Here is a 27,101-nt window from a genome sequence, read left to right as displayed (position 1 = left end):
CTGGGGGGTCTCGTTCAATATTTTTATTTTATTGAGGAACAGTGTGGAGTGGGGCCACTCTCCTCTCCTCTCAGAATCCCTCTTCATCACCCCTTCACCTCTTCCACCTATCACCTCCGAGTTTCTCACCTGTCCCCCTCTCCCCCACCCACCCACCCACATTCCCCCTCAACCGGTCTCACCTGTCACCACTCTTTCCAGTCCTGACGAATGGTCTTGCATCGAAATGTGAACTGTTTATTCCCCTCCATAGATTTTGCCTGGCCTGCTGAGCCCCTCCAGCATTTTGTGTGTAGCTTAGGATAGTGGACCATATGTAGGTAGATGAGATTAGTTTAATTTCGTGCCATGCTGAGCACTGATAACATGGGCTGAAGTGACTGTTCCATTATACAGTACTGTACTCTGCAAAAGCCTTGGGCACATATACATAGCTAGGGTGCATAAGACTTTTTATGTATTGCACTCTTCTGGTACCGCAAAAGAATCAAATTTCATGACATATGTGAGTGATGATAAACCTGATTCTGATATGGGTCTCTATTGTGGACTGAGAGTGGGAAGGGGGCATGCAGAGGGGAATCATGGTTGGGAAAAGAGGAATGGAGAGGTGAGGGAGCGGGAAGCACCAGAGGGACATTCTGTAATGATCAATAAGCTAATTGTTTGGAACCAAATGACCTTGCGTGCTGTCTCAGAGCTTGGTGTGTCTGCACCCATGCCACTCCATGCCACTGACGTTCTTCTGTCACTGGTCCCACCCCTTTCCACGGCACTGCACCCTCACCATTCCCAACATCCTGTGCTCCTGCCAGATTTACAAACTCGCTCTCCACTCCATGTTGACAAATACAGTACTGCGCAAAAGTCTTAGGCACCCTAGCCATATATTTGTGCCTCAGACTTTTGCACAGTACTGTATGTTCTAAGAAACTTGGATTGTTCTCTTTAGAGGCAGCAAGGTTAGAGTACTTCACGGAGTGGTTTAAAGTCGGGGGGGGGGGGGTGTTGATTAAGTAAGCAAAGAAATGCTTTTTCCAGAGACAGGTGAGAAAGTTCAGATTAAAGGTGATAGGAAAATAAATCAGAGGTGACAAAATTGGCTTGACTTGTGAAGCGAAACACATTGTCCAAAAAGATGACTGGATCACCTTCCCATTCCAACATGTTGTTCCATGGCCTCCTCGATGATGACGCCACCCTCAGGTTGCAGGGACAACACCTCATACTCGGTCTGGGTAACCTCCAATGAGGCCTGAATATTGATGCCACAGTACACACTGGCAATGTCTGAACCCAGGTGTGGAGGAATGACAGACCCACCAGGCAGAGACAGAAACAAGAGGTTATACATGGGAATACCAAAAGAGCATCAGTGGTACCACCGAGCAACACCATGAGACTAATCATTCTCCACTCAAGAACTCCGCAATCTGCTCTAGAGTCCGGATTAAATAACTAGAGAATGTGGAAAACCTGTGCCAGTCACAATTAACTTGACAAGATTAAACAGAAAGCACAAGGGCTTAACAACTCTAGTTCAGACAACAATTAGTGAATACAGGTGCCTGAAAAACCTAGAAGTCCAGCACTCTATGGCCTGCTGCAGAGACCTGCAGAACTCATGACAATTTCTCTAACATCTGGTAATTTCTCACGTCTCTCCTTCTCTCTTTGTCCATTTCCCATTCTGTCCTCCATTTCCCTTTTGCCTCTGTTCTTCACTTCTCCTGCCTCTCACCTCTCTTTGATTCCCCTCCTCCTTCCCTTTCTCCCATGGTCTACTTTCATCTCCAATCAGGTTTCTTCTTCTTCAGCCCTTTACCTTTTCCACCTATCAGCTTCTAGCTTCCCTCCACCCCATCCCAAACCCACCCACCTTCCCCCTCACTTCGTCTCGCCTATCACTTGCCAGCTTGTACTCCTCCCCCCACCCCGCCCCAACTTCTTATTCTGGCTTCTTCCCACTTCCTTTCCAGTCCCGATGAAGGAAATAAACCTACCAACTTTTTGTGCGTGCTGTACTAGATCACGTTCAGCAGGAACCTACAAAACACAACAGGGCAAATCATTAACACGAGATTCTGCAGATGTGGGAAATCCAGAGCAATACACACAACATTCTGGAGGAGCTCAGCAGGACAGGCAGCGTGTACGGAGTAGAGGAAACAGTCCACATTACGGGCCAACACCCTGGACAAGCACTTGACAGGAAAGACACTCAGAATCATTTTACCGGGGTAGAGATGTCAAATACTGGAGGGCAGACTTATAAGATGAGAGGGGGAAGTTTAAAGAAGATGTGCAGGACAGGTTTCCACAGGGAGAATGGTGGTTGTCTGGAATGAGCTACCAGGGTGGTTGCTGAAGTAAATACCACACAGGGGTTTTTGATATCACCATCATCATTATGAGCCGTGTCGTATGATGTGGTCGATCATGGTCTATGACCATGATTGTTCTTGGCAAATGTTTTTACAGAAGTGGCTTGCCATTGCCTTCCTCTGGGGAGTGTCTTTATAAGAAGGGTGACCCCAGCCATTATCAATACCCTTCAGTGGTTGTCTGCCTGGTGTCAATGGTCGCATAACCAGGACTTGTGATATGCACCAGCTGCTCACACGACCACCCACCACCTGTTCCCATGGCTTCACATGACCCTAAGCAGGTACAACATCTTGCCCAAGGGTGACCTGCAGGCTAGCGGAGGGAAGAAGCATTTTACACCTCCTTTGGTAGAGACAGATCTCTACCCCACCACCCCAATACAATGAATACTTTGATAAATACGTGAACATGCAGCTATTTTTGATCCAGTGCAGTGCTCCCTACCCATACCTGATGGTGATGCAGCCAGTTAGAATGCTCTCCACGGTATATCTGTAAAAATTTGCTAGTGTCTTTAATGACATAATAAACCTCTTCAAACTTCTAATGAAATATTGCCACTGTTGTGCCGTCTTTGTAACTGCATCGATATGTTGGGCCCAGGGTAGAGTCTCAGAGATGTTGACACCAGGAACTTGAAATTATTCACTCTTTCCACGTCTGATCCCTCGATGAGGACTGGTGTGTATGCCCTTGTTAGACCGTTTCTAAAGTTCACAGTCAATTTCTTGGTCTTACTGACATTCAGTGCAAGGTTGTTGCTGCAGCACCAGTCAACCAGCTAATGTATCTCGCTCCTGTAAGCCTTCTCATCACCATCTGAAATTCAGCCAACAATGGTTGTGTTGTCAGCAAATTTATAGACGGCATTTGAGCTGTGCCTGGCCACACAGTCATGGGTAAAACAGAGGGTTGAGCACACGTCCTTGAGGTGCGCCAGTGTTGAGTATCAGTGAGGTGGAGCTGTTAATTCTGAACCGCTGAGACTCTGGTTTTCGGGTGAGGAAGTTGAGGATCCAGTTGGAGAAGGAGGATGGGAGGGGTATGGGGTGGGGGGGGGGGGTGTCTAAGGTCCAGTTGCAGGACAGTGGGACTCAGCAGATTAATGGTTTGCCATGGACTAGATGGGCAGAAGGGCCTGTTTCTTTACTATAGTGCTCTATGACTCTAAATTTGAATAAAATGCTGTTCATACTTCCATGGTCAGGAGCATCTCAGCTTCAGGTTAATTGACTTATCCCCATTTCTGTATTTCGGCAGAGGTGCAGTAATAGTAATGTTGGCAGCTACATAGAATTATACATTGAATTAAATCGTAGGAGATAGGAGAAACAACAGTTTTCTGGGCCAAAGCAAACTGCCAGGCTGATCAGTGGAGAAGTGCAGAGACAAAGGACAGGCAGGAGGACTCAGCAGACAGATGGGCCAGCCACCAGGTGGGTTGACATCAGTAACTGGGAGGGTGCGACTATAAATAGAAAGTACACCGCTGTACTTGCGATCTGCTCTGTCCCAGTTGCTGGAGACTGATCTTGCAGACAAACTTTGCGGTTTGACAGAACTGTTCAGTAATTCAGTTTGCTAAGGTGCGGTCAGAAACTCGGGAGTGAGTGGAAACACATTAATGCATTGGGGGGGCTGACTGAGCGACATTTTCCTGGGGGTGCTGTGTTGTGGGTGGGGTATACTGCAAGAAAGGGGTACTCTGGGAGGGGACTATTGTGTAGGGGGTATACTGCTGGAGAGGGGTGCTCTGGGAGGGGACTGTTTTATAGTTGGGGATATATTTCCAGAGGACATACTCTGGCCCTGTTACTGTAGGGGGTGTACCTCTGGGAGGGGCCTGTTGTGTAGGGAATACACCACTGGAGAGGGGTGCTCTGGGAGGGGACTGTTTTATAGTTGGGGATATATTGCCAGAGGGGTACTCTGGGAGGGGACTGTTGTGTAGGGGGTATACTGCTGGAGAGGGGTACTCTGGGAGGGGTCTGTGGTAAACCATGTATACCTGTCTGGACACGCCCCTCTGCTGGCTTCTCCCTCAGACCCCTGTATAAAGGTGATTGGGGCACTGCTCCTCCCTCAGTATTCCAACATGGCCATGCTCCATTTTCACTGTTAATAAAAGCCTATCATTCTTTACTCTACTTCCAGTCTCCGAGAGTTATTGATAGAGCATCAGGGTCTGTAATGTAGTTGGGGATATATTTCCCGAGGACATACTCTGGGAGGGGCCTGTTATGGTAGGGAGTGTCCCGCTGGAGAGGGGTACTCTGGGAGGGGCCTGTTATGGTAGGGAGTGTCCCGCTGGAGAGGGGTGCTCTGGGAGGGGCCTGTTATGTAGTTGGGGATATATTTTCAAATGGAGGTGCTCTGGGAGGAGTGGGATATATAAGTGGGTTATATTGCAGGAGGGGAGGGTGTTGTGGGATGGGGCTATTGTGTGTAGGGAATCGGGAGGGGTTATCTTGCAGAAGGGATTGATGTTGGTGTGAGAGGGGTGTGTTTTAGGTGTGATGTGCTATGAGCTGATGTTGCCGTGTAGTAGAGGAGAGGGGAAAAGGGGAATCTGGACCATGGTAGACTTAGAGGGCTGGTGGTGTTGTGTCTGAGGTTTCTCAGGGAGGGTGTGTTAACTTTGGGGCGTATTGTGCATGTGGGGTGTGCTATGGATAGTGTGTTATGGGAGGAGTGTTTTGTATGTGGTTATTTTGTGCAAGGGTTTTGTTGTGTACGGGGTGTGTTGTGTTCAGAGTGTTGTCTGTGGCGTATTGTGTGTTGTGGCGGGGGTGGAGTGTTGTAGGTGGGTGTATAGTGAGGCAGGTGGAGTGTTGTGGTTGGGTTGTGTATGCTGTGGTTGGAGTGCTGTGTTTGGCATGTACTTTGTATGGATTGCTGTAATTAGTTATGTGTTTTGTGAGCGGGATGTAGTAGCTGGGTTCTGTTTTGCATGTGTTGTGTGTGGAGTTTTGGGCTTGGGTTGTGTGTGGTGTGTGTTGCAAGTGGAACTTTGTGTGTGGGTTGTGTGTGTGTGGTGGGTGGAGTGGTGTGTTTGGGTCTGTGTGGTGTGTGTTTGGTCGGTGTACTGCCTGTGGTGTCCGTTGTGGGTGGGGATTTGGTTTAGCCGTGACATGTGTGGAGTATTGTGGTCAGATGCAGAGTAGGTTATGTATTGTGGGGTTTATTATGAGCGACAGGTTACTATCGATGCAATGCTCCTCAGACAGGATGAAGAGGTCAATACTCCCCAATGCCATTAGGCTTTACAATTCTACCGCCAGGACTTAAGAACTTTTTAAAAGCTATTATTATTGCTTTTTGAGATAGTGATTTAGATGCATATCATATTTTTTACTGAGTTAAGTATTGTATGTAATTAGTTTTGCTACAACAAGTGTATGGGACATTGGAAAAAAGTTGAATTTCCCCTTGGGGATGAATAAAGTATCTATCTATCTATCTATCTATCTATCTTCCTTTTTGTGGGTTGTGAGCCCAAACTTGCATAACATTTAGCTTGAGGGTAAACGCACAGCTGGGCAATAGATATCAGTACTCCAGAAGAATGTGGACCTATCAGAGAATGGGTGGGTGGGGATCCAGAGGAAATGCTCCTTCACTCTTTGCAGGTAGAAATCAAGAGCAAGACGGAGTTGACCAGAGAGCCCTGTGACGGTTTCTGGAGCTCAGAATCATCTCCACAGGAAGCCCAGCGATAGTTCTCCAACCTAACAGCACTCTTATTCTGGAACATGAGAATCATCTACATCACATTTCTAAAAGATGAAGACAGGTACATGGTATAAATAGAATTTTCCCTCAGACACTGCACCTTTGTATCACACTCACAGCTACCAGCTGGGTTTCTGCATCAAAAAGCAACAAAAGAATATTTTAACCATAGCCACTGGCATTAGACTGTACATATTCAGCAGTCACTCGGCAAAATCAATGCATTTCCAGCAGAGGGAAAAGATATGAGCAAGTCACTGATATAGATACACACACACACACACACACACACACATGCCACTTTATTAGGTATACATGCCCTTTAACACAAATATCTAACTAGCCAATCATGTGATAACAGCCGAATAAGACCATAAGACAAAGGAGCAGAAGTCGGCCATTTGGCCCATCGAGTCTGCTCCGCTATTTCATCATGAGCAGATCCATTCTCCCATTTGGTCCCATTCCCCCCGCCTTCTCACCATAACCTTTGATGCCCTGACTACTCAGATACCTATCAATCTCTGCCTTAGATACATACAATGAATTGACCTCCACTGCCACTCGTGGCAACGAGTTCTACAGATTCACCACCCTCTGGCTAAAAAAATTTCTTTGCATCTCTGTTCTGATGGGTGCCTTTCAATCCTTAAGTCATACCCTCTCGTACTAGACTCCCCCACCATGGGAAACAACTTTGCCACATCCACTCTGTCCATGCCTTTCAACATTCAAAATGTTTCTATGAGGTCCCCCCTCATTTTTCTAAACTCCAAGGAGTACAGTTCAAGAGTGGTCAAACGTTCTTCATATGTTAACCCTCTCATTCCCGGAATCATTCTAGTGAATCTTCTCTGAACCCTCTCCAATGTCAGCATATCCTTTCTTGAAAAAGGAGCCCAAAACTGCACACAGTATTCCAAGTGAGGTCTTACCAGTGCCTTATAGAGCCTCAACATCACATCCCTGTTCCTATACTCTATTCCTCTAGAAATGAATACCAACATTGCATTCACCTTCTTCACCACTGACTCAACCTGGAGGTTAACCTTAAGGGTATCCTGCACGAGAACTCCCAAGTCCCGTTGCATCTCAGAACTTTGAATTCTCTCCCTATTTAAATAATAGTCTGCCCGTTTATTTCTTCGACCAAAGCACATGACCATACACTTTCCAACATTGTATTTCATTTGCTATAAATAAAGCGTGCTGTCTTGGTCAAGAGGTTCAGTTGTTGTTGAGACCAAACATTGGAATGGAGAAGAATGTGATCCAAGTGACATTGACCATGGAATGATTGTTGATGCCAGACATAGTGGTCTGAGTATCACAGAAACGGCTGATCTCTTGGGATCTTCACGCAAAACATTTTCCAAAGCTTGGGTTCCAAACCTGCAGTCCCCAGACCACTCGATTAATGACAGGGGTGCATGGCATCAAAAAGATTGGGAACCCCTGTTTTAGAGTTTACCGAGAATGGTGCAAAAAAGATGAAAATAGCATCCAGTGAGCAGCAATTCTGTAGGCAAAAATGTCTCATTAATGGGAGAGGTCAGAGGAGAATGGCCAGACTGGTTTAAGCTGACTGGAAGGTGACAGTAACTCAAATAACCACATGTTACAGCAGTGGTGTGCAGAAGAGCATCTCTGAATAAACAACTTGTTGAACCTTGACAAAGCAGGGCCACTGCAGCAGAATCCACACTGAGTTCCACTCCTGTACCTCATAAAGTGGCCACTCAGTGCAGAGACATAAAGCACTCCAGGGCACTCAGGCCCGTCTAGTCCATGCCAGTCTGTTATTCTGCCAAGTTTGATTAATCTGAACCTGTTTTCCTTATGACTTCCATCCATGTACTTATCCAAATTTCTCTGAAATATTGAAATCATACCTGCATCCATCACTTCAGCTGGCAGCTCGTTCCTCACTTGCATTACCTCTGAATGAAGAAGATCCTCCTCAGTTTGTCCTTAAATATTTCACCTTTCACCCTTAGCCTATAATTTCCATTTCCAGTCTCACGCAATCACAGTGGAGCAAAGCCTGCTTGCATTTACCCTATCTTGATCATCATAACTTTGTATACCTCTATCAAATCTCACCTCATTCTTCTACATTCCAGAGAATAAAGTCCTAATCTATTCAACCTTTTGCTATAACTCAGGTCCTCAACTCCAGGTGTAACTCTCGCTTCGGCTAGTGGCTTAATATAGGGCATGATAGCCCACGGCCCGGCCAACCTTAAGAAATCTCGTTTGGGTGGATGCTGTTACAAATCAGTACCCCGAAATATCAAACAGTACACAATATGCAATTAAACAATTGAGCTTTATGATTCTTACTTTGACTATATTGTTAGTAAAGAAAACAAAAAAAAAGAAAAAGGGCCCATTCTCATGAAACAGTCTATTATGCAACGTTGGAGCTCACAGATAAGCCAATTGACCACCATCGATCTCCTCCAATCATCATTGACCTTCGTTCCCTCATTCCAAGTCCACACCGTCTGGCGGTCTACCAGCTCCCTCCATTTGCATCTTCTCTCCTCATCTCTCCCCGGCAATAGATCGTGAAAAATCTCTCTTCCCGACTCACAAAAAAGATCAAAATTTCCCTCATTGGATAGCCCACCATTCCAAACCCCGTTATCTCTAGTCATAACCCAAGCATTGCTGCTACCAAGAAACTATTCCATTAGCAGTGAAACTTTACAGCACGTTACACAGGCAACATCCTTGTATCTGAAATTATATTCAGGATGAAGTTATAGATTAAAATCTGATTGATGTTCAGGGATTTGTATTTAGTTTAACATTTACTCCAGAAAATAAATTATGAACTGGAATCTAATTTAGCATTGTGGGAGGTTTATAAAGACTATAAGACCATAAGATACAGGAGTAGAATTAGGCCATTTTGCTCATCTAGTCTGCTCTACCACTTCATCATGGCTGATCCAACTTTACTCTCAGCCCCAATCTTCTGCTTGTATCCCTTCATGCCCTGACCAATCAAAAATCTATCAACCTCTAGTTTAAATATGCATGAAGACTTGCCCTCCACAGCTGCCTGTGGCAAAGAATTCCACAGGTTCACCACTCTCTGGCTAAAGAAATTCCTCCTCAATTCCATTCTAAAAGTACACTCCTCTATTCTGAGGCTGCGTCCTCTGGTCTTAGATTCTCCCACCATAGGAACCATCCACTGCACAGCCACTCTATTAAGGCCGTTCACCATTCAATAGGTTTCTACAGTTTGTATTAGGTCATCCCTCATTCTTCTGAATTCTACTGAATACGGGCCCAGAGCCATCAAACGCTCTTCATACGGCAAACCATTCAATCCTGGAATCATTTTCATGAACTTCCTTTGAACCCTCTCCAGATTAATCACATCCTTTCTAAGATAAAGGGCCCAAAATTGCGTACATTACTCTGAAGTGAGGTCTAACTGGTGCTTTATAATGTCTCAACATTACATCCTTGCTTTTATATTCTAGTCCTCTTGAAATGAATGCCAACACTGCATTTGCCTTCCTCACCACAGACTCAACCTGCAAACTAATGTTCACAGAATCCTGCACATGGACTCCCAAGTCCCTTAGCATCTTTTTTTTTGTATTTTATGACCCTACACTTCCTGACACTGTATTCTATCTGCTACTTATTTGCCCATTCCCCTAATCTGTCTAGGTTCTTCTGTAGCCTCTTTACTTCCTCAAAACTGCCTGCTCCTCCACCTATCTTTGTTTCATCTGCAAACTTTGTAACAAAGCCATCAATTCCATCATCAAAATCATTAACATAAAACATAAAAAGAATTGGTCCCAACACAAACCCCTGTGGAACACCACTAATCACTGGAGACCAACCAGAAACGGCTCCCTTTATTCCCACTCTGTGCCTCCTGCCAGTCAGCCACTGTTTTATCCATGCTAGAATCTTTCGTGTAGCACAGCGTAACTTGCTAAGCAGCCTCATGTGTGGCACCTTGTGAAAGGCCTTTTGAAAATCCACATAACATGTTTGTCTATCCTGCTTATTATTTTTTCAAAGAATTCCAATAGAATTGTCAGACAAGATTTTCCCTTGAGGAAATCATTCTGTCTACGGCCTGTTTTATCATGTGCTTCCAAGTACCCCAAAGCCATATCCTTAACAATCGGCTCCAACGTCTTCCCAACCAGCGAGGTCAGACTAACTTGCCTATAGTTTCCTTTCTTCTACTTCTCTCCTTTCTTGAAGAGTGGAGTGACATTTGCAATTTTCCAGTCTTCCAGAACCATTTCAGAATCCAGATTCTTGAAAGATCATTACTAATGCTCCACAATCTCTTCAACCACCTCTTTCAGAACCCTGGGATGTACACCATCTGGTCCAGGTGACTTATTTACCTTCAGATCTTTCAGTTTCCAAGAACTTTCTCTCTAGTTATGGTAACTTCACACACCTCATGACCCCTGACATCTGGAACATCCGCCTTACTGCTAGTGTCTTCCACAGTGAAGACTGATACAAAATACTTATTCAGATCCTCTGCCATTTTATTGTCCCCCATTATTACCTCACTAGCATTGTTTTCCAGCAGTCTGATATCCACTCTCATCTTTCTTTTACACTTTATGTATCTGAAGAAACTTTTGGTATCCTCTTTAATACTGCTGGCTAGCTAACTTTCGTATTCCATCTTTACCTTCGTAAGGACTACTTTAATTGCCTTCTGTTGGTATTTAAAAGCTTCCCACTCCTCTAACTTCCCACTAATATTTGCTCTATTACATGCCCTCTCTTTGACTTATACGTTGGCTTTGACTTCTCTTGCTAGCCACAATTGTGCAGCTTGCCTTTAGAATACTTCTTCCTCTTTGGGATGTATATAGCCTTTGCCTTCTGAATTGCTTTTCGAAATTTCAGCCGTTGCTGCTCTGCTATCATTCCTGCCAGTGTTCTTTTCCAATCAATTCTGGCCAATTTTTCTCTCATGCCTCTGTAATTCCTTTAACCCCACTATAATATTGATAGATCTGACTTTAGCTTCTGCTCAAAATTCAGGGTGAACTTAATCATGTTATTATCACTTTCCTCCCCTAAGGGTTTTTTTTACCTTCAGTTCTCTACTCAATTCTGGATCATTGCATAACTCCCAATCCAGAATAGTTGATCCCCTAGTGGGCTCTAAAAAGCTATCTCTAGCTATCTCTAAAAAGGCCTTCTAGAAATTCCCCTTCTTCGAATCCAGCATCGATCTGATTTTCCCAGTCTACCTGCGTATTGAAATCCCCCTTGACTATTGTAACTTTGCCCTTTTGGTATGCATTCTCTATCTCCCATTGTAATTTGCAGACAACATCCTTGCTACTTTGTGGAGGTCTGTGTCTAATCCCATCAGGGTCTTTTTACCCTTACAGTTCCTTAGCTCTATACACAATGTTTCAACACCTTCTGACCGTATGTCTAATGATTTTATTTCATTTTTTCCCAACAGAACAACACCATCCCCTCTGCCTCTCTACCTGTCTTTTCAATACAATTTGCAGGGTATATAAATAGAATTATATTTAGCTGGGTGATTATAATTAAATTGCAGGATTTTAGGTGATTTAGCTTCTAATTGAGATTTATTTTTCACTTGTACATCAAGCCATACAGTGAAATGTGTTGTTTGCGTTAACTACCAACAAAATCTAGGAATGTGCTGGCGGCAGTCGCAAGTGTCGGCTCACAGTCTGACGCCAACAGAGGCTGCCCACGATGCTCAGCAGAACAGCGCAGAGCACAACAAACCAGAACAAAGAACAGAAAAAAACAACAGCAAAACATGCCCCTTTCATCTCTCCCACCCATGCACACACACACAGACAGCTCTCCAACTCCAGGATTGGCTTTGACCCTCCAGTCTCCAGGCTTTGGCTATCGGGCTTCGATTTCCAGACTTCCGATTGATCTTCATTATTGAATACCAGACTAGCCAATGACGGAATGTACTGAAATACAGGAACAAGTATCTGGAATTAAGTTATGGCGATGAATCTGCTTGAGAATTTCAGGTGATTTTTATATTGAATACGATTTGTTGTGGAGAAAGTTATGTGTTTGAATCTAATTGAGGGATTAGGGTGGAGACACAAATGGCTGCAGATGCTGCAGTTGGAATCTGGAGGAAAAGTTTAGCTGCTGGAAGAACTCAGTTGACCCAGTAGTATCAGTGGAGGCAAAGGATGATGCGAAGACTCCAACCAAAACACTTATCATTCATTTGCTTCCACAGATGCTGCTCAGACTGCTGAGTTATTTTAGCAATTTAGGTCCTACTGAGGAATTGGCGTGTTTTACATATAGCCTGCAATGTAGCCTCCAATTTAGTCACCAGTAGCCAGATCTAATCCAACTCCTTTGACAACATGTGCAAAACAGCTCACCAGTGCCTCAGAAGGCTGAAGAAATTTGACACATCTCACGAATTTTTATCAATGGACGATGGTCTGTACTTCCTCAGGAGGCTAAAAAAATTTGGCATTCCCTCTTTGACCCTCTCCAACACACCATGGAAAGCACCCTACCCAGATGCATCATGGCTTTGTACGGCATCTGCTCTGACTGTGGCTGCCAGGAACTGCAGAGAGCTGTGGACACCTGTCAGAGCATCATGGACACACGCCTCCCTTCCATATCTCTCCTTTTCGTTGCCTCAGTGAGGTAGACAGCATCATCAAAGACCCAACCCCCACCGGGCATTCTCTGTTTTTTCCCTCTCCCATCGCGAAGGAGATACAAAAACCTGAAAACATGTACCATCAGGATTAATTACAGCTTCTATCATTATCATCATTGTTATGTGCCATGTCTTATGATGTGGACCATCATGGTCGATAACCATAGTAGTTTTTGACAAATTTTTCTACAGAAGTGGTTTACCATTGCCTTCTTCTGAGCAGTGTCTTTACAAGATGGATGTTCTCAGCCATTATTCTTCAGAGGTTGTTTGCCTGGTGCCAGTGGTCGCAAAACCAGGACTTGTGATCTGCACCAGCTGCTCATATGACCATCCACCACCTGCTCCCATGGCTTCACGAGACCCTGATCAAGGGGCTAAGCAGGTGCTACACCTTGTCCAAGGGTGGCCTGCAGGCGGGCAGAGGGAAGAAGCACCTTATACAGGCAGTCCCCGAGTTATGAACGTCCGATTTATGGACAACTCGTACTTACGAATGGAGGGAGGAGAACGCCGTTCGCTATTATAAGTCGGATCACGACGCCGTTCGCCATTCTAAGTCGTTGCTATTAACGCTGTGTTGAGTGTGTAACTGTGTATTTGGCTTAAATATTTCTTAGCAAGATTCACCCTGACCACCTCCCCCCACTTTTCCAGTCAGCACTGCCCTCACTTGTCCCATTTAACCTGTCTCAGTGTGGGTGGAGTTTAGGACCCGGAGCAGCACAAGGCCTGCCACCCGCGGCTGCTGCTGTTTTTTTTTTATTAAGTGCGATCGTGAACAATAGCCAGATCAGAAACGCTGATCAAGTCAACTAGTTCCTAAAGAGAACTCTGATAGGCCAATCAGACAGTTCACTGCTGCTCAGCTTGCACTGCACTTTCTGTACAGACTGCAACACTTTACTCTGCATTCTGTTATTGTTTTTCCTTGTGCTATCTCGATACTCTATAATATATGCACGTAATACATTGATTTGTATGGACATTATGCAGGTTTTTCATCATACCTCAGTCCATATGGCAATAATAAACCAATTTACTAATTTATCTTGCATAACAGAAACCTGGAAATGAGTTTCCAGCCCGAATCCTGAGAGACTTCGGGGGTTTATATATAGAGTAACAGATACCTGGGAGTGAGTTACAGGCTGGGAGCTAATTCAGAGGCTCAGGAGGTTCCTTCACATCAAATGGCATTTATCTGAGAGAGAGTTATGAGCTGGAACCTACCCAAGAGTTCTTGTAGTGTATATATAGAGTAACATAGAGCTGGAAGTGAACTGCAGGCTGGAATCTAATTGAAAGGCTTATGGAGTTGTTAAGTAGGTTTCATTTGAGAACGAGTTCTAGGTTCAAAATTAATCAAGTTCTTCAGAAAGAGTGAATATTATTTAGATACCTGGAAATCAGTTACAGGCTGGAATATAATCTAGTGGTTTGTGTGGCTTAAATGTAGAAAAACATTTATTTGACAGAGAACTATACTTTGGAATTTAATAGGCTCCTTATAAAGCTCTTGCTCTGAAACATTGCCTATTTATCCCTCTGTAGATGCTGTCTGACTTCAAAGTTCAGAGTTCAAAGTAAATTTATTATCGAAGTACATCTATGTCACCGTATGCAACCTGAGATTTATTTTCTTGTGAGCATACTCGGTAAATCCAAGAAACATAAGGAATCAATGAAAGACTGCACCCAACATGGTAGACAAACAGCCAGTGTGCAAAAGACAACAAACTATGCAAATACAAACAGAAAGAAATAATAATAAACAAGCAATCAATGTCAATAACATGAGGTGAAGAGTCCTTGAAAATGAGTCTGTCGGTTGTGGGAACAATTCAGAGATGGGGCAAGTGAAGCTGAATGAAGTTATTCCCATTAGTTCAAGAGCCTGATGGTCTGGGGGGTACTAACTGTTCTTGAACCTAGTGGTGTGAATCCTAAAGTTACTGTACCTTCTGTATAACATAAGACATAGGAGCAGAATTAAGTCATTTGGCCTATCGAGTTTGTTCTGCCATTCAATCACGGCCGATACGTTTTCCCCCTCCTCAACCCCACTTCTCGGCCTTCCCCCATAACCTTTCATGCCATGGCCAATCAAGAACCTCCTTAAATCAATCTCCGCTTTAAATACACCCAAAACCTGGCTTCCACAGTGGCCTGTGGTAACAAATTACACAAATTCACCACCCTCTGGCTAAAGAAATTCCTGCACATCACTGTTTTAAATGGAGGCCCCTCTATCCCTCTTGTCCTATACTTCCCACCATAGGAAACGTCTGCCCAAGTAGACAGTGAGAAGAGAGCAAGGCGTGGGTGGTAGGGGTGCTTGATGTTGGATGCTGCTTTCCTGCGACAATGCTTGACGTAGATGTTCTCAATAGTGGGGAGGGCTTTACCTATGATAGACTGGACCATACCCATTACTTTTTGTAGGATTTTATGTTCAAGTGTATTGGTGTTGCCATTCCAGACTTGCTTACCTTCTACATATTTTTGTATATGTTGCTAATAAAGGGATGAGAATTTGGCATGGCAGATACACAGGAGTCAGTTACTGGATGGAAGTGTGAGGGAATTGAGGGCTTTCAATAAGTACCTGATAATGAATTACAGGTTGGAATGTAATCAAGGGGTTTCCTGGGCATTTATGTCAAATAGCATTTATCAGAGGATATGTTGCAGGTTGGAATCTAATTCAGATGGTTTATATATCAAAGAATATCTGGGAGTGAATAAGACCCTAACATTGTAATCACAATCTTTCAATAACTTACCATGCAAAATTTCCTTTGTAGCTACAAGTACTGAGATTCTGCATTCAGAGTTCACTTTATTAGGTATAGAAGTGAATCCTGGTGTGATCTTCTGCTGCTTCAGTCCATCCACTTCAAAGTTCAACATGATCTCCTGTATACCACTGTTGTAACTGTGGTTATTTGAGTTACTGTCGCCTTCCTGTCAGCTTGAACCAATCTGGTTTCACTGAACATCTACGCTCGGTTCACCAGAGAAAGCAGGATCTCCCAGTGGCCACACATTTTAATTCCATGTCCCATTCCCATTCTGATATGTCTATCCATGGCCTCCTCTACTATCAAGATGAAGCCACACTCAGGTTGGAGGAACAACACCAGCTGGGTAGCCTCCAACCTGATGGCATGAACATTGACTTCTCTAACTTCTGTTAATGCCCCTCCTCCCCTTCTTACCCCATCCCTGACATATTTAGTTGTTTGTTTTTTTCTCTCTCTCTGCCCATCACTCTGCCTGTTCTCCATCTCCCTCTGGTGCTCCCCCCTCCCCCTTTCTTTCTCCTGAGGCCTCCCGTCCCATGATCCTTTCCCTTCTCCAGCTCTGTATCACTTTTGCCAATCACCTTTCCAGCTCTTAGATTCATCCCACCCCCTCCGGTCTTCTCCTATCATTTCGCATTTCCCCCTCCCCCCACTACTTTCAAATCTCTTACTATCTTTCCCTTCAGTTAGTCCTGACGAAGGGTCTCGGCCCAAAACATCAACAGTGCTTCTCCCAATAGATGCTGCCTGGCCTGCTGTGTTCCACCAGCATTTTGTGTGTGTTGTTTGAATTTCCAGCATCTGCAGATTTCCTCGTGTTTGCCAGCCTGGCCATTCTCCTCTGACATCTCTCATTAACAAGGCGTTTTCACCCACAGAACTGCCGCTCACCGGATGTTTTTCCTGTTTTTTGCAGCATCCTCTGTAAACTCTAGAGACTGTTGTGTGTGAATATGAGAAAATTAAAGGGGAGGTTATTTTCCGAATGGAGAGAAAATATAAAAACACTGAGGCACAAAAGGACTTGCGAGTCTTTGTGCAGGATTCCGTAAAGACAAATTTGCAGGTTGAATCTGTGGTGAGGAAGGCAAATGTAATGCTTGCATTCATTTCGAGAGGACTAGAGTATGAAAGCAAAGATGTAATGTTGAGTCTTTATAAAGTGTTTTTGTGAATCCTCACTTGGAGTATTGCAAGGAGTTTTGGGCCCCTTATCTTGGAAAGGATTTGCTGAAACTGGAGAGGGTTCAAAGTAGGTTCATGAAAATTATTTCAGGATTGAATAACTTGTCATATGAAGAGCATTTGATGGCTCTGGGCCTGTAATCACTAGAATTCAGAAGAATGAGGGATGACCTCATTGAAACCCATCAAATGGTGAAAGGTGTTGATAAAGTAGATGTGGAGAGGATGTTTTCTATGGTGGGAGAGTCTAAGACCAGAGGACACAGCCTCAGAATAGAGGAGTGTCCTTTTAGAATGGAGATGAGGAAGAATTTCTTCAGCCAGAGATTGGCGATTCTGTGGAATTCTTTGCCACAGGCAGCTGTGGAGGCCAAGTCTATATATTTAAGGCTGATATATTTAAGTCTATACATTTAAGGAGGTTGATAGATTCTTGATTAGTCAGGGATATGGGGAGAAGACAGAAGATTGAGGCTGAGAGGAAAATTAGATCAGCCATGATGAACCAGCAGAGTGAACTCGATGGGCCAAATGACCTAATTCTGCTCCTATATCTTATGGTTTTATGGACTATCCCAGGAGATCAGCTATTTCTGATATACTCTAACCACCCCATCTGGCACCAAAAATCATTCCACAGTCAAAGTCACTTAGAATCAGAATCAGGTTTATTATCACTGGCGTGTGACGTGAAATTTGTTAACTTAGCAGCAGTTCAATGCAATACACAATATAGAAGAGACAATAGACAATAGAAAATAGACAGTAGGTGCAGGAGTAGGCCATTCGGCCCTTCTAGCCAGCACCACCATTCATTGTGATCATGGCTGATCATACACAATCAGTACCCCGTTCCTGCCCTCTCCCTATATCCCTTGACCCCACTATCTATAAGAGCTCTATCTAACTCTCTCTTGAATGCATCCAGAGACTTGGCCTCCACTGCCTTCTGGGGCAGAGCATTCCACATATCCACCACTCTCTGGGTGAAAAAGTTTCTCCGCATCTCTGTTCTAAATGGCCTACCCCTTATTCTTAAACTGTGGCCTCTAGTTCTGGACTCACCCATCAGCGGGAACATGCTTCCTGCCTCCAGTGTGTCCGATCCCTTAATAATCTTATATGTTTCAATCAGATCCCCTCTCATCCTTCTAAATTCCAGTGTATACAAGCCCAGTCGCTCCAATCTTTCAACATATGACAGTCCCACCATTCCGGGAATTAACCTTGTGAACCTACGCTCTACTCCCTCAATGGCAAGAATGTCCTTCCTCAAATTTGGAGACCAAAACTGCACACATTACTCCAGGTGGGGTCTCACCAGGGCCCTGTACAGCTGCAGAAGGACCTCTTTACTCCTATACTCAATTCTTCTTGTTATAAAGGAGAAAAATAAAATAATAATAAATAAATAAATAAATCAATTACAGTATACATATATTGAATAGATTAAAATGTGCAAAAAAACCCATAAATAATGTTTAGTATAAAAACTGAGGTAGTGTTCAAGGGTTCAAAGTCCACTTAGGAATTGGATGGCAGAGGGGAAGAAGCTGTTCCTGAATCGCTGAGTGTGTGCCTTCAGGCTTCTGTATCTCCTACCTGATGGTAACAGTGAGAAAAGGGCATGTCCTGGGTGCTGGAGGTCTTTAATAATGGACGTTGCCTTTCTGAGACACAGCTCCATGAAGATGTCCTGGGTACTTTATAGGCTAGTAGCCAAGATGGAGCTGACTAGATTTACAACCCTCTGCAGCTTCTTTCGGTTCCGTGCAGTAGCGCCACCCCCCACACACCAGACAGTGATGCAGTCTGTCAGAAAGCTCTCTCCGGTACATCTATAGAAGATTTTTAGTGTATTTGTTGACATGCCGAATCTCTTCAAATTCCTAATGAAGTATAGCTGCTGTCTTGCTTTCTTTATAACTACATCGATATATTGGGACCAGTTAGATCCTCATAGATCTTGACACCCAGAAACTTGAAACTGCTCACTCTCTCCACTTCTGATCCCTCTATCTGGATTGGTATGTGTTCCTTCATATTACCCTTCCTGAAGTTCACAATCAACTCTTTCATCTTACTGACATTGAGTGCAAGGTTGTTGCTGCAGCACCACTCCACTAGTTGGCATATCTCACTCCTGTACACACTCTCGTCACCACTTGATGTTCTACCAACAATGGTTGTGTCATCAACAAATTTATAGATGATATTTGAGCTATGCCTAGCCACACAGTGATGTGTATATAGAGAGTAGAGCAGTGGGATAAGCACACATCCCTGAGGTGTGCCAGTGTTGATCGTCAGCAAGGAGGAGATGTTATCACCAATCCACACAGATTGTCGTCTTCCAGTTAGGAAGTCGAGGATGTAGTTGCAGAGGGAGATACAGAGGCCCAGGTTCTGCAACTTCTCAGTCAGGATTGTGGGAATGATGGTACTAAATGCTGAGCTATAGTCAATGAACAGCATCCTGACATAGGTGTTAGTGTTGTCCAGGTGGTCTAAAGCCATGTGGAGAGCCATTGAGGTTGCGTCTGCCAATGACCTATTGTGGCGGTAGGCAAATTGCAATGGGTCCAGGTCCTTGCTGTGTCTAGTCATGACCAACCTCTCAAAGTATTTCATCACATAGATGTGAGTGCTACTGGGTGATAATCATTAAGGCAGCTTACATTATTCTTCTTAGGCACTGGTATAATTGTTGCCTGTTTGAAGTCACTGGCCTCCACTATTACCACTCTCTGGCTTCTCCCACAAAGCCATTGTCTAATCCAATTTATTACCTCATCCTGAATGCCGAGTGACTGATCTTTCTTGACCAGTCTTCCACGTGGGACCTTGTCAAATACCTTACCAAAGTCCCTGAAGCTAACATCCACTGCATTTACTTCATCCACTTTCATGATAACTTCCTCGAAAAATTCTGTAAGATTTGTTAGACATGACCTGCCATGCACTATGCCATGCTGACTATCCTTAATCAGTCCACGTCTATCCAAGTACTTATATCCGGTCCCTTAGAAGACCTTCCAATATCTTTCCCACAACTGATATCAGACTCACCGGCCTATAATTACCTGGTTTATGTTTAGGGCCATTTTTAAACAGTGAAACAATATTGGCTCTCCTCCAATCCTGTGGTACCTTCCCTGTCCCTGAGGATGATTTAAATACCCCTGATTTTTTATAGATTCTATTGTATTTCTCTGTTATACTATGAATGCCTGCAGGAAAACAAATCTCAGCATTATATACGGTGACATATACGTACTTTGATAATGAATTTACTTGAACTTTGATGTTTGAAAGGTGGTTTTCAGAGTTAGTTGCCTCTGCCAGTGCCTCCTCAGTTCACTCAGTCATGTGGCTAGTTGTTCCTTCTTTAATGTCAAGACTTGATTAGATTAGCTTTATTTGTCACATGTACATCGAAACAGTGAAATGTGTTGGTGGCATCAGAGGTCAACACAGTCTGAAGATGTGCTGGGGGGTCCCTGCAACTGATGCCATGCTTCTGGTGCCAACATAGATTGCCCACAGTTTACTAACCCTAACATTGCTCCAGCAATATTTGGCCAGTGCTGGAATGGACTTGGAGCTCACTCCACTTGTCCTCATAAGACATGTTGTCTAATCTAGGCAGCATCCTGATAAATCTCCTCCGCACCCTCTCTAAAGCTTCCAAGTTCTTCCTATAATGAGGCAAACAGAATTGAATATAATGTTCCAAGTGTGGTCTAACCAGGGTCTTGTACAGCTGCTTATCTTGTGGTTCTTGAATTCAAACCCTAACCGGTGACAGCCAACGCACCATACAACTTCAGGTTCTTGAACCTGGTAGTTCATGCTCTCTGGCGTTAGTACCTTCTGTCCGAGAGGAGAGGAGAGAGGGAAGAAAGACCAGTTTGACCACCAGGTTTGGGATGGATAGGACAAATGGAATATTTGTGATAGGGTCATCCGGGTTGTGGCGGAGATAAACCCTTGATTAAATAAAATGGCTAATTTATCATCAAGGGAATTGATGTAGATAATGTGAACAGAGCCTGCAAAGGAAAGACCACAATGAATTGCAGAGAGTTGTGAATGCACCATGCAAATCAGCTTTCCCTCCCTGGGCATCTCCCACTGCCTCAGGAGGGCAGCCAAGGACTCCAGTCATTCTTTCTTCACCCTACCCCAATCGGACAGAAGATACAAAAGCATGAGGCCATGAGTTACAATTGGACAGGGTGTTGGAGAAAAGCACAGAGTTTTTCTCCTGTTACTTAAAGACATAGTACCATTGGAAGTTATTCAGAGGAGATTCACCACACAAATTCCTTGGATAGGGGTATTGGCCTGCCAAAACCTGGAGTCACAGAGCATGGAAACAGGAGCTTGAACTGAACTGGTCCATGCCAACCAAGATACCCATTCAAGCCAACGTTTGATCAATTTCCTTCTAAAGCAGAGGTTTCCATCTTGATATCCATGGACCTCCTTGGTTAATGGTAGGGGTCCATGACATAAAAATAATTGTTCTAAACCTTTCCCATGCATGTACTTATCAAACTGTCTTTTAAAAGTTGTTATTGTACTTGCCTCAACTGCTTTTCCTCTGAGCTCATTCCATTCACAGGGGCTTTTGCTGTGCTGTGGAATTCTATGTCACTAGATCTCTGACCTGAGACATTATCTCTGTGTCTCTCACCACTATCATTTCCTGAGAGTTTTCCAACACTTTCAGTTTTTATTTCAAGCTCCCAGCATCTTTTATTTTTGATTTTCAGTATTATCTGGAGGCTGTTCAAAAGAGGCCATCAGATTTTTGAACGGTCCATGAACTCATGGACACAATCTCACTATTCTACGTTGTATTTTAAGTAATGGGTGGAAAACTCTGTGATTTTTTTCCAACACCCTGTCCAATTGTAACATACCCCCACTAGTTTTTAACTCCAAACTCCTAGCCACGAAAGCCAAACTGCCATTTACCTTCTTGACCACTAGTTGGAGCTGTTGGGCATTATCTCAGTCTCTGTCCCTACAAATACCGTCTGACCTGCTAGACATTTCTTACTGGTTTTAACTCCTCTCATCCACCTCCTGTTAATGCTCCACCATTCTTCTCTTCCAGCCGGTGTTGCGACAAGAAAAGCTGTGGAAACCGGAATGAAACACCTTCAGATCCAGTTATTATTGACAGGTAAGGAACGTGCTTTCCTTTTCACAGTTCATTGCGTTTCACCAGCTATGTTCCAAGCATCCACAATAACCTGTGTCTAACGCTGCTAATTCTCGAGTTATTGGAGAAGTATGTCTTGCTCGAGGCGAATAGTATTGTGACTGATAACAGTGTGATGAGATTCGCCATCCTGATCACACCAATGTGAATTCACAATCTCGGAACCATTGAGGTAAAATTGGGATTTATTATGCAACAGTTTGCTATGTTTTCACATGCTGTTATAGATGGGAAATGTGAGTTCTGTGTTGTTTTGGTTGATTTGTGATTTATTGTACCACCTATTTCTGAGGATTTATCTTGAATCTGACAATTGAGACTTTGTTGAGCTCATTCTGCACTGGGCTTTACCATGAGGTCTACAAAAGATTAACATCAATAGATGAGTTGCGTGCCTTTCGTGAGGGCTAAGGGAAACGGACAGATCTATATGAACCCAAGCAGATGTGAATCTCGCGGCTGAAGACATACTTGAACCCTTGAAGGCTTTGACAGCACAGCTGTGGCCCAGTAACCTGGTGCCAGTGTGACAGGCAAAAGAGGAAGGAGTGAGATGAGTGGTGAAGGGGTTTTCTGCGATCAGGAATCTTCTGTCTGGAAGGACGATGGAATCAGATTCAGTTCTAAAAAGCAGTGGATAATTGTTCAAACATTCCAGGGCTCTGGAAAACAACAGATGATGGATGATTGATAGAAGAAGAATTACAATCATGGGGATGGATTAGAGAAGCTGAGCCAGTTTCCTATGGAGGAAAGGAGGCTGAGAGGACATCACACTAGGTGGCACAGCGATGCAGCTGGTAGAGTCACTGCCTCATGGCTCCAGTGACCAGGGTTCAATCCCAACTTCTGCTGTTGTCTACATAGAATTTGCATGCCCTCACTGTGACCGTGTGGGTTGCGTGCCTTTTCACCTTTCCTCACTCTCCAGTCCCATTTCACTTCTTCTCTCACTCATATACTCATTCACACTTTCTTCTGTCCTCGTGGTGTGTGATGGATATTCTCATCCCCTTCGCTTATTGACAACCTCAGCTTTCTAGCACAGCAACATGATCTTTCCAAAGGGTCGGAGTTGTTTGTGACAAAGTTAAACTTCTAACCAATATTTCTTGCCCAGCTTCTTGTTGTAAGCAGCCTAACGTAAATTGCAAGCAATAATCAGTCTATAGTGAAAAGGACAGCTTTGCAACCAAATAGCACTATTTAGAGAGCGTAGACTGCAGCCAGCAGCATGGGTAACGGCTGCTCAAAAGATAAGGTTTACAAAGTGAAGAGACCATGAGATGTTCTGGTCTGCATCAACTAAACTTAAAACAATAGGGTTATATTAATTGGCCCATACTAAACAAGGTGACTACAACTAAGTTATTTACATCATTGTGATGGAGATCAAGGAAGGTTCAAGACCAGTCTTAGCACATCAAATACATTGGCCGTATGATCAATCATTAAGATATCTGTGCACTTAGAGAGTCGGCCCTCATAATATTAGTTTTGGGTGTCTGGGATATCTGTCCTCAGAAGCTTTTAGACCATCTGTGTGAATTACTTTGTTCCAGCAAAGGTGTCTGAAAAACATTGCATACAAATAATATCAGTTAGTAGCGAACTCGTATAAAGGTTAGAAAGCATTGGGGATTGTGAGGAATGACAAGGAGAATGACTGAAAGACGAACCAGAATTTATTCCTCAGCCTTTGGTTTCTGCCTCTGACGTCTTGTTCATTTACAACTCATTGCTAAGTTCTTCCAGTTTTTAAGAATTGTACATCTGTTTGGAAATCTTTTGTAGCTTATAAATCTTTTGGCATTAGGAAATCTTTTATAAATCAGAAATCCTCTGTGAGTTTTAAATGTCTGTTAAGAGCTATTTGTCTGAATTTAAATGTGTGCCATTAAAATATAATAAACTGTATAAACTACTTTGTTAACTGGAACAATCATTCCTTTGTTATGGAGGGGGAACCCACAAGTCAAGCAGAGGGTCTTGACAGCTAGATCTCACTGCAGAGGTTAGACAGGGAAGTAGGCTAGTCCTTGAAGAGCAGGTGGACAGTGTATAAACTCCCTATAGTGAGGGCACCAGTAGATACCTAAAGTATATCAGATAAAATCTTTGAGTTTAGAGCTTTGTGGACAGTGAACCCAAAACCATCACAGTATCATGTTCCCTCAACGGCACTTCTGACTTCTCTCTCCTGCTCAGTATGCTCAGTCCTTGCTTTCCCTCACTCACTGCTTCAAAGCCACCAGCTTTCTTGTACTCCCTCGTTCCCATTCTTTCATTCTTGCTGTTCTCTCACCTTCTTCCTCTTTTTGTACTTTTAACTTCTTTATTGTCTATTATTCTCATTCTCTTTTTCTCTCTCTTGTACACACCCATCTCTTCTTTTCTCCTTTTTTGGTTCCGCACTCTTTGTCTCTCTCTCCCTTTGTCTCTCATTCTCTTTTGCCCCCATTCTTGATCTCTTTTTGTCTCTTTCTCTCTTTCCTCCCTCTCTCAGTCTCACAATCTCTTTTACACACAATCTCTTGTTCTCCCCTCTCCCACGTAGGACTTCCCATTTGAATAGAAAAGAACTGTCATTTTCCTAAGCTTTGCCGCACGTATGTATGAGATCAGTGTTTGTCTTAAGTGAATACAGCTGCTTGTTCAGCCAAGAATGTATGAAACAAATTAGACAAGAATGCGAGGTATCTGGGTAAGACTGATGAGTGGAATCTGTCTGTAATCGGATATCAGCTTCCAGTTGCTGCTTTCAATCTAAAGAAAAAGAATTGTGGAGACCAGACAGAAATTTCCATGGTATAAAACAATGGGTGGAATGGAAAATTAACGGGCAGGGGCTTACTGGTGCACTTTATGCACCTTGTGATGATTCTTGCAAGTCGTTGAGAGTTCAGGAAATGGATGCAATTAACTAACCCCATTCAAGGTTGCATTTGGGCCTACTTTTGGCATGGCGGCCATTTTTAAAGGCAAGCTTAGTAAAGGTTAGTACTACCTGGATGTTGCCCAGTGATGCTAGCAGTTGAGGTTGCTGAGTGCAGGCTGATGTCTCCCTCCATGTCAAGTGGCATGGCGGCCATTTTAAAAGGCAAGAGTGGTCAAGGCTGGTACAAACGGGATGTTGCCTAGTGGTGTTAGCATTTGAAGTTGCTGAGTGCAAGCTGGGTGCTCCCTCCAAGTTACGCGGTTTGGGAGGAATCCTTACCAATCTTTCTGGCCAGAATGTGAACCAAACATGGGCAAATGGGACTAGCTTAGATGGGCAGCTTGTTTGGTATGGACAAGCTGGGTGAAGGAACCTGTGACCAAGATGGTGTTGGATAGACATGGCAACATTTTACCAGCAGCAAGCACAATTACTAACCATTCTATTAAATATACTTTCTCTGGACTGTGATTAGTGCAATCCGCAGTCTGTAATTTCCCTTTGGGGGTTGTGCTTTTGAACTGGCTGTACAACCTGGCATTGTTGCTATTCCTGAAAGATTTGCCAAGCCGGACTCTCAAGAATGCAAGTACGGCCGTGGCGATTATAGCTGGAGTAGACTCTAGGTCAGATGGAAGTGTCAGGGCCCAGACCTCAGAATGAAGACAAACCAATGTTTAGCCGATTTAAGCGCTGAGCCAGATTAAAAAGATTAAGGTGTTGAGGCCGAGGAGTGAACCAGTGTTCAGATCACTACTCTGCAAGGCTTTACTTGTCCCAGTGCTGAACTGAATCTGCAGCTGTGGCCCGCAGCCATCGGCACTTGCCTCGGTGCTGAACTGGCTCCGTGGTTGCGGCTTGCCGCCGTTGGACTCCTGGGCCGGCTGCACTGCTGAACTGGTCTTGTGGTTGGGCACTCGCTTTCGGGGACTCTGCATTTAAACGTTCCGTGTATTATCTGTTCACTCTTTTATTGTTTTGCACAATCTGTTCCTTTTTTTGCACACTGGATTCTCGAGTTTTGTTTCATGGATTCTATTGTGTTTGTGGCTGCCTGCAAGAAGACGAATCTCAAGGTTGTATAAGGTATACCTATTTTGATATTACGTGTACTTTGAACTTTGTTTCTGCGCTGTTTTCCTCTGAGAGTCACCCCAGCTCCATCACGGGTACAACCCACCTCAACATCAAGAATGTCTTCAAGGGCAGTGCCTTGAGACCGTGGCAGTTATCATGAAGGGCTCCTACCATCTGCAACATGCCCTCTTCTCATTACTACCATCTGTGAGGAACCTGAAGACCCACACTCCATGATTCAGGAACAGCTTTATAAATTTTATTTATTTTTATTTTTTATTTAGAGATACAGCATGGAACAGGCCCTTCTGGCCCAATGAGCCCAGCCACCTTTTTAACACTAGCCTAATCGCAGGAGCATTTGCAATGACTAATTAACCTACTAACTGGTACATCTTTAGACTGTGGGTGGAAACCAGAATATCCAGAGGAAACCCATGCAGTTCACAAGAAGAGTATACAAACTCCTGACACAGTGCTGGGAATTGACTCTGAACTCTGAACACCCCGAGCCGGAATGGCAGTACCACGAAGTATTATTTTGCTATTCCTTGTTTGCACACTTTTCTTTGTAATTTGTAGTAATTTTTAAAAAGTATTTATACTGTATAGCTGCCTCAAACAAGCAAATTTGATGATATACAAGACAGTGAAGTCTGATTTTAAAACCAAATGAGAAATAGTGGAAGAACTTAGCCAGTCTGGCAGCCTCTGTGGAAAGAGGAACCAGCTGACCTTTCAAGTGGAAGACTTTTCATCAGAACAGTAGGGTCTTTGAGGAAAAATGTCATCTAGTTTCTCTTTCCTATTCTCTTCCTAATGTTCATCGATATCCTCCTGAATCGTCTTTCCACACGGCCACACCAGGGGACATTTACTCCTAGATGATGAACTTACCAACCTGAATGTCTTGGGGAATGTAGGAGGTCTGGTATATGAAGCACCACAGCCGAATACTGCTAATCACATCATCAATCTTCACTGCAGTAAGATCCCAATTAAAAGCTAATTTCATTTGTGACTTCTAGT

At 43.8% G+C, this 27,101-nt stretch overlaps 1 protein-coding gene across 1 annotated transcript in view; it reads left to right on the top strand.

Moving 5' to 3' along the window:
- The window catches only part of LOC140726140 (transcription factor COE3-like), a 435,742-nt gene that overhangs the window by 72,222 nt on the left and 336,419 nt on the right, over positions 1-27,101 (top strand). The window contains 1 exon segment of the mRNA XM_073042113.1: positions 21,950-22,018. Within this exon segment, the coding sequence (XP_072898214.1) occupies positions 21,950-22,018 (69 nt within the window).

The sequence above is a fragment of the Hemitrygon akajei genome, chromosome 4, assembly GCF_048418815.1.
Source record: "Hemitrygon akajei chromosome 4, sHemAka1.3, whole genome shotgun sequence".
Lineage (NCBI taxonomy): Eukaryota > Metazoa > Chordata > Chondrichthyes > Myliobatiformes > Dasyatidae > Hemitrygon > Hemitrygon akajei.
This window is presented reverse-complemented; position numbering and strand designations above follow the sequence as displayed.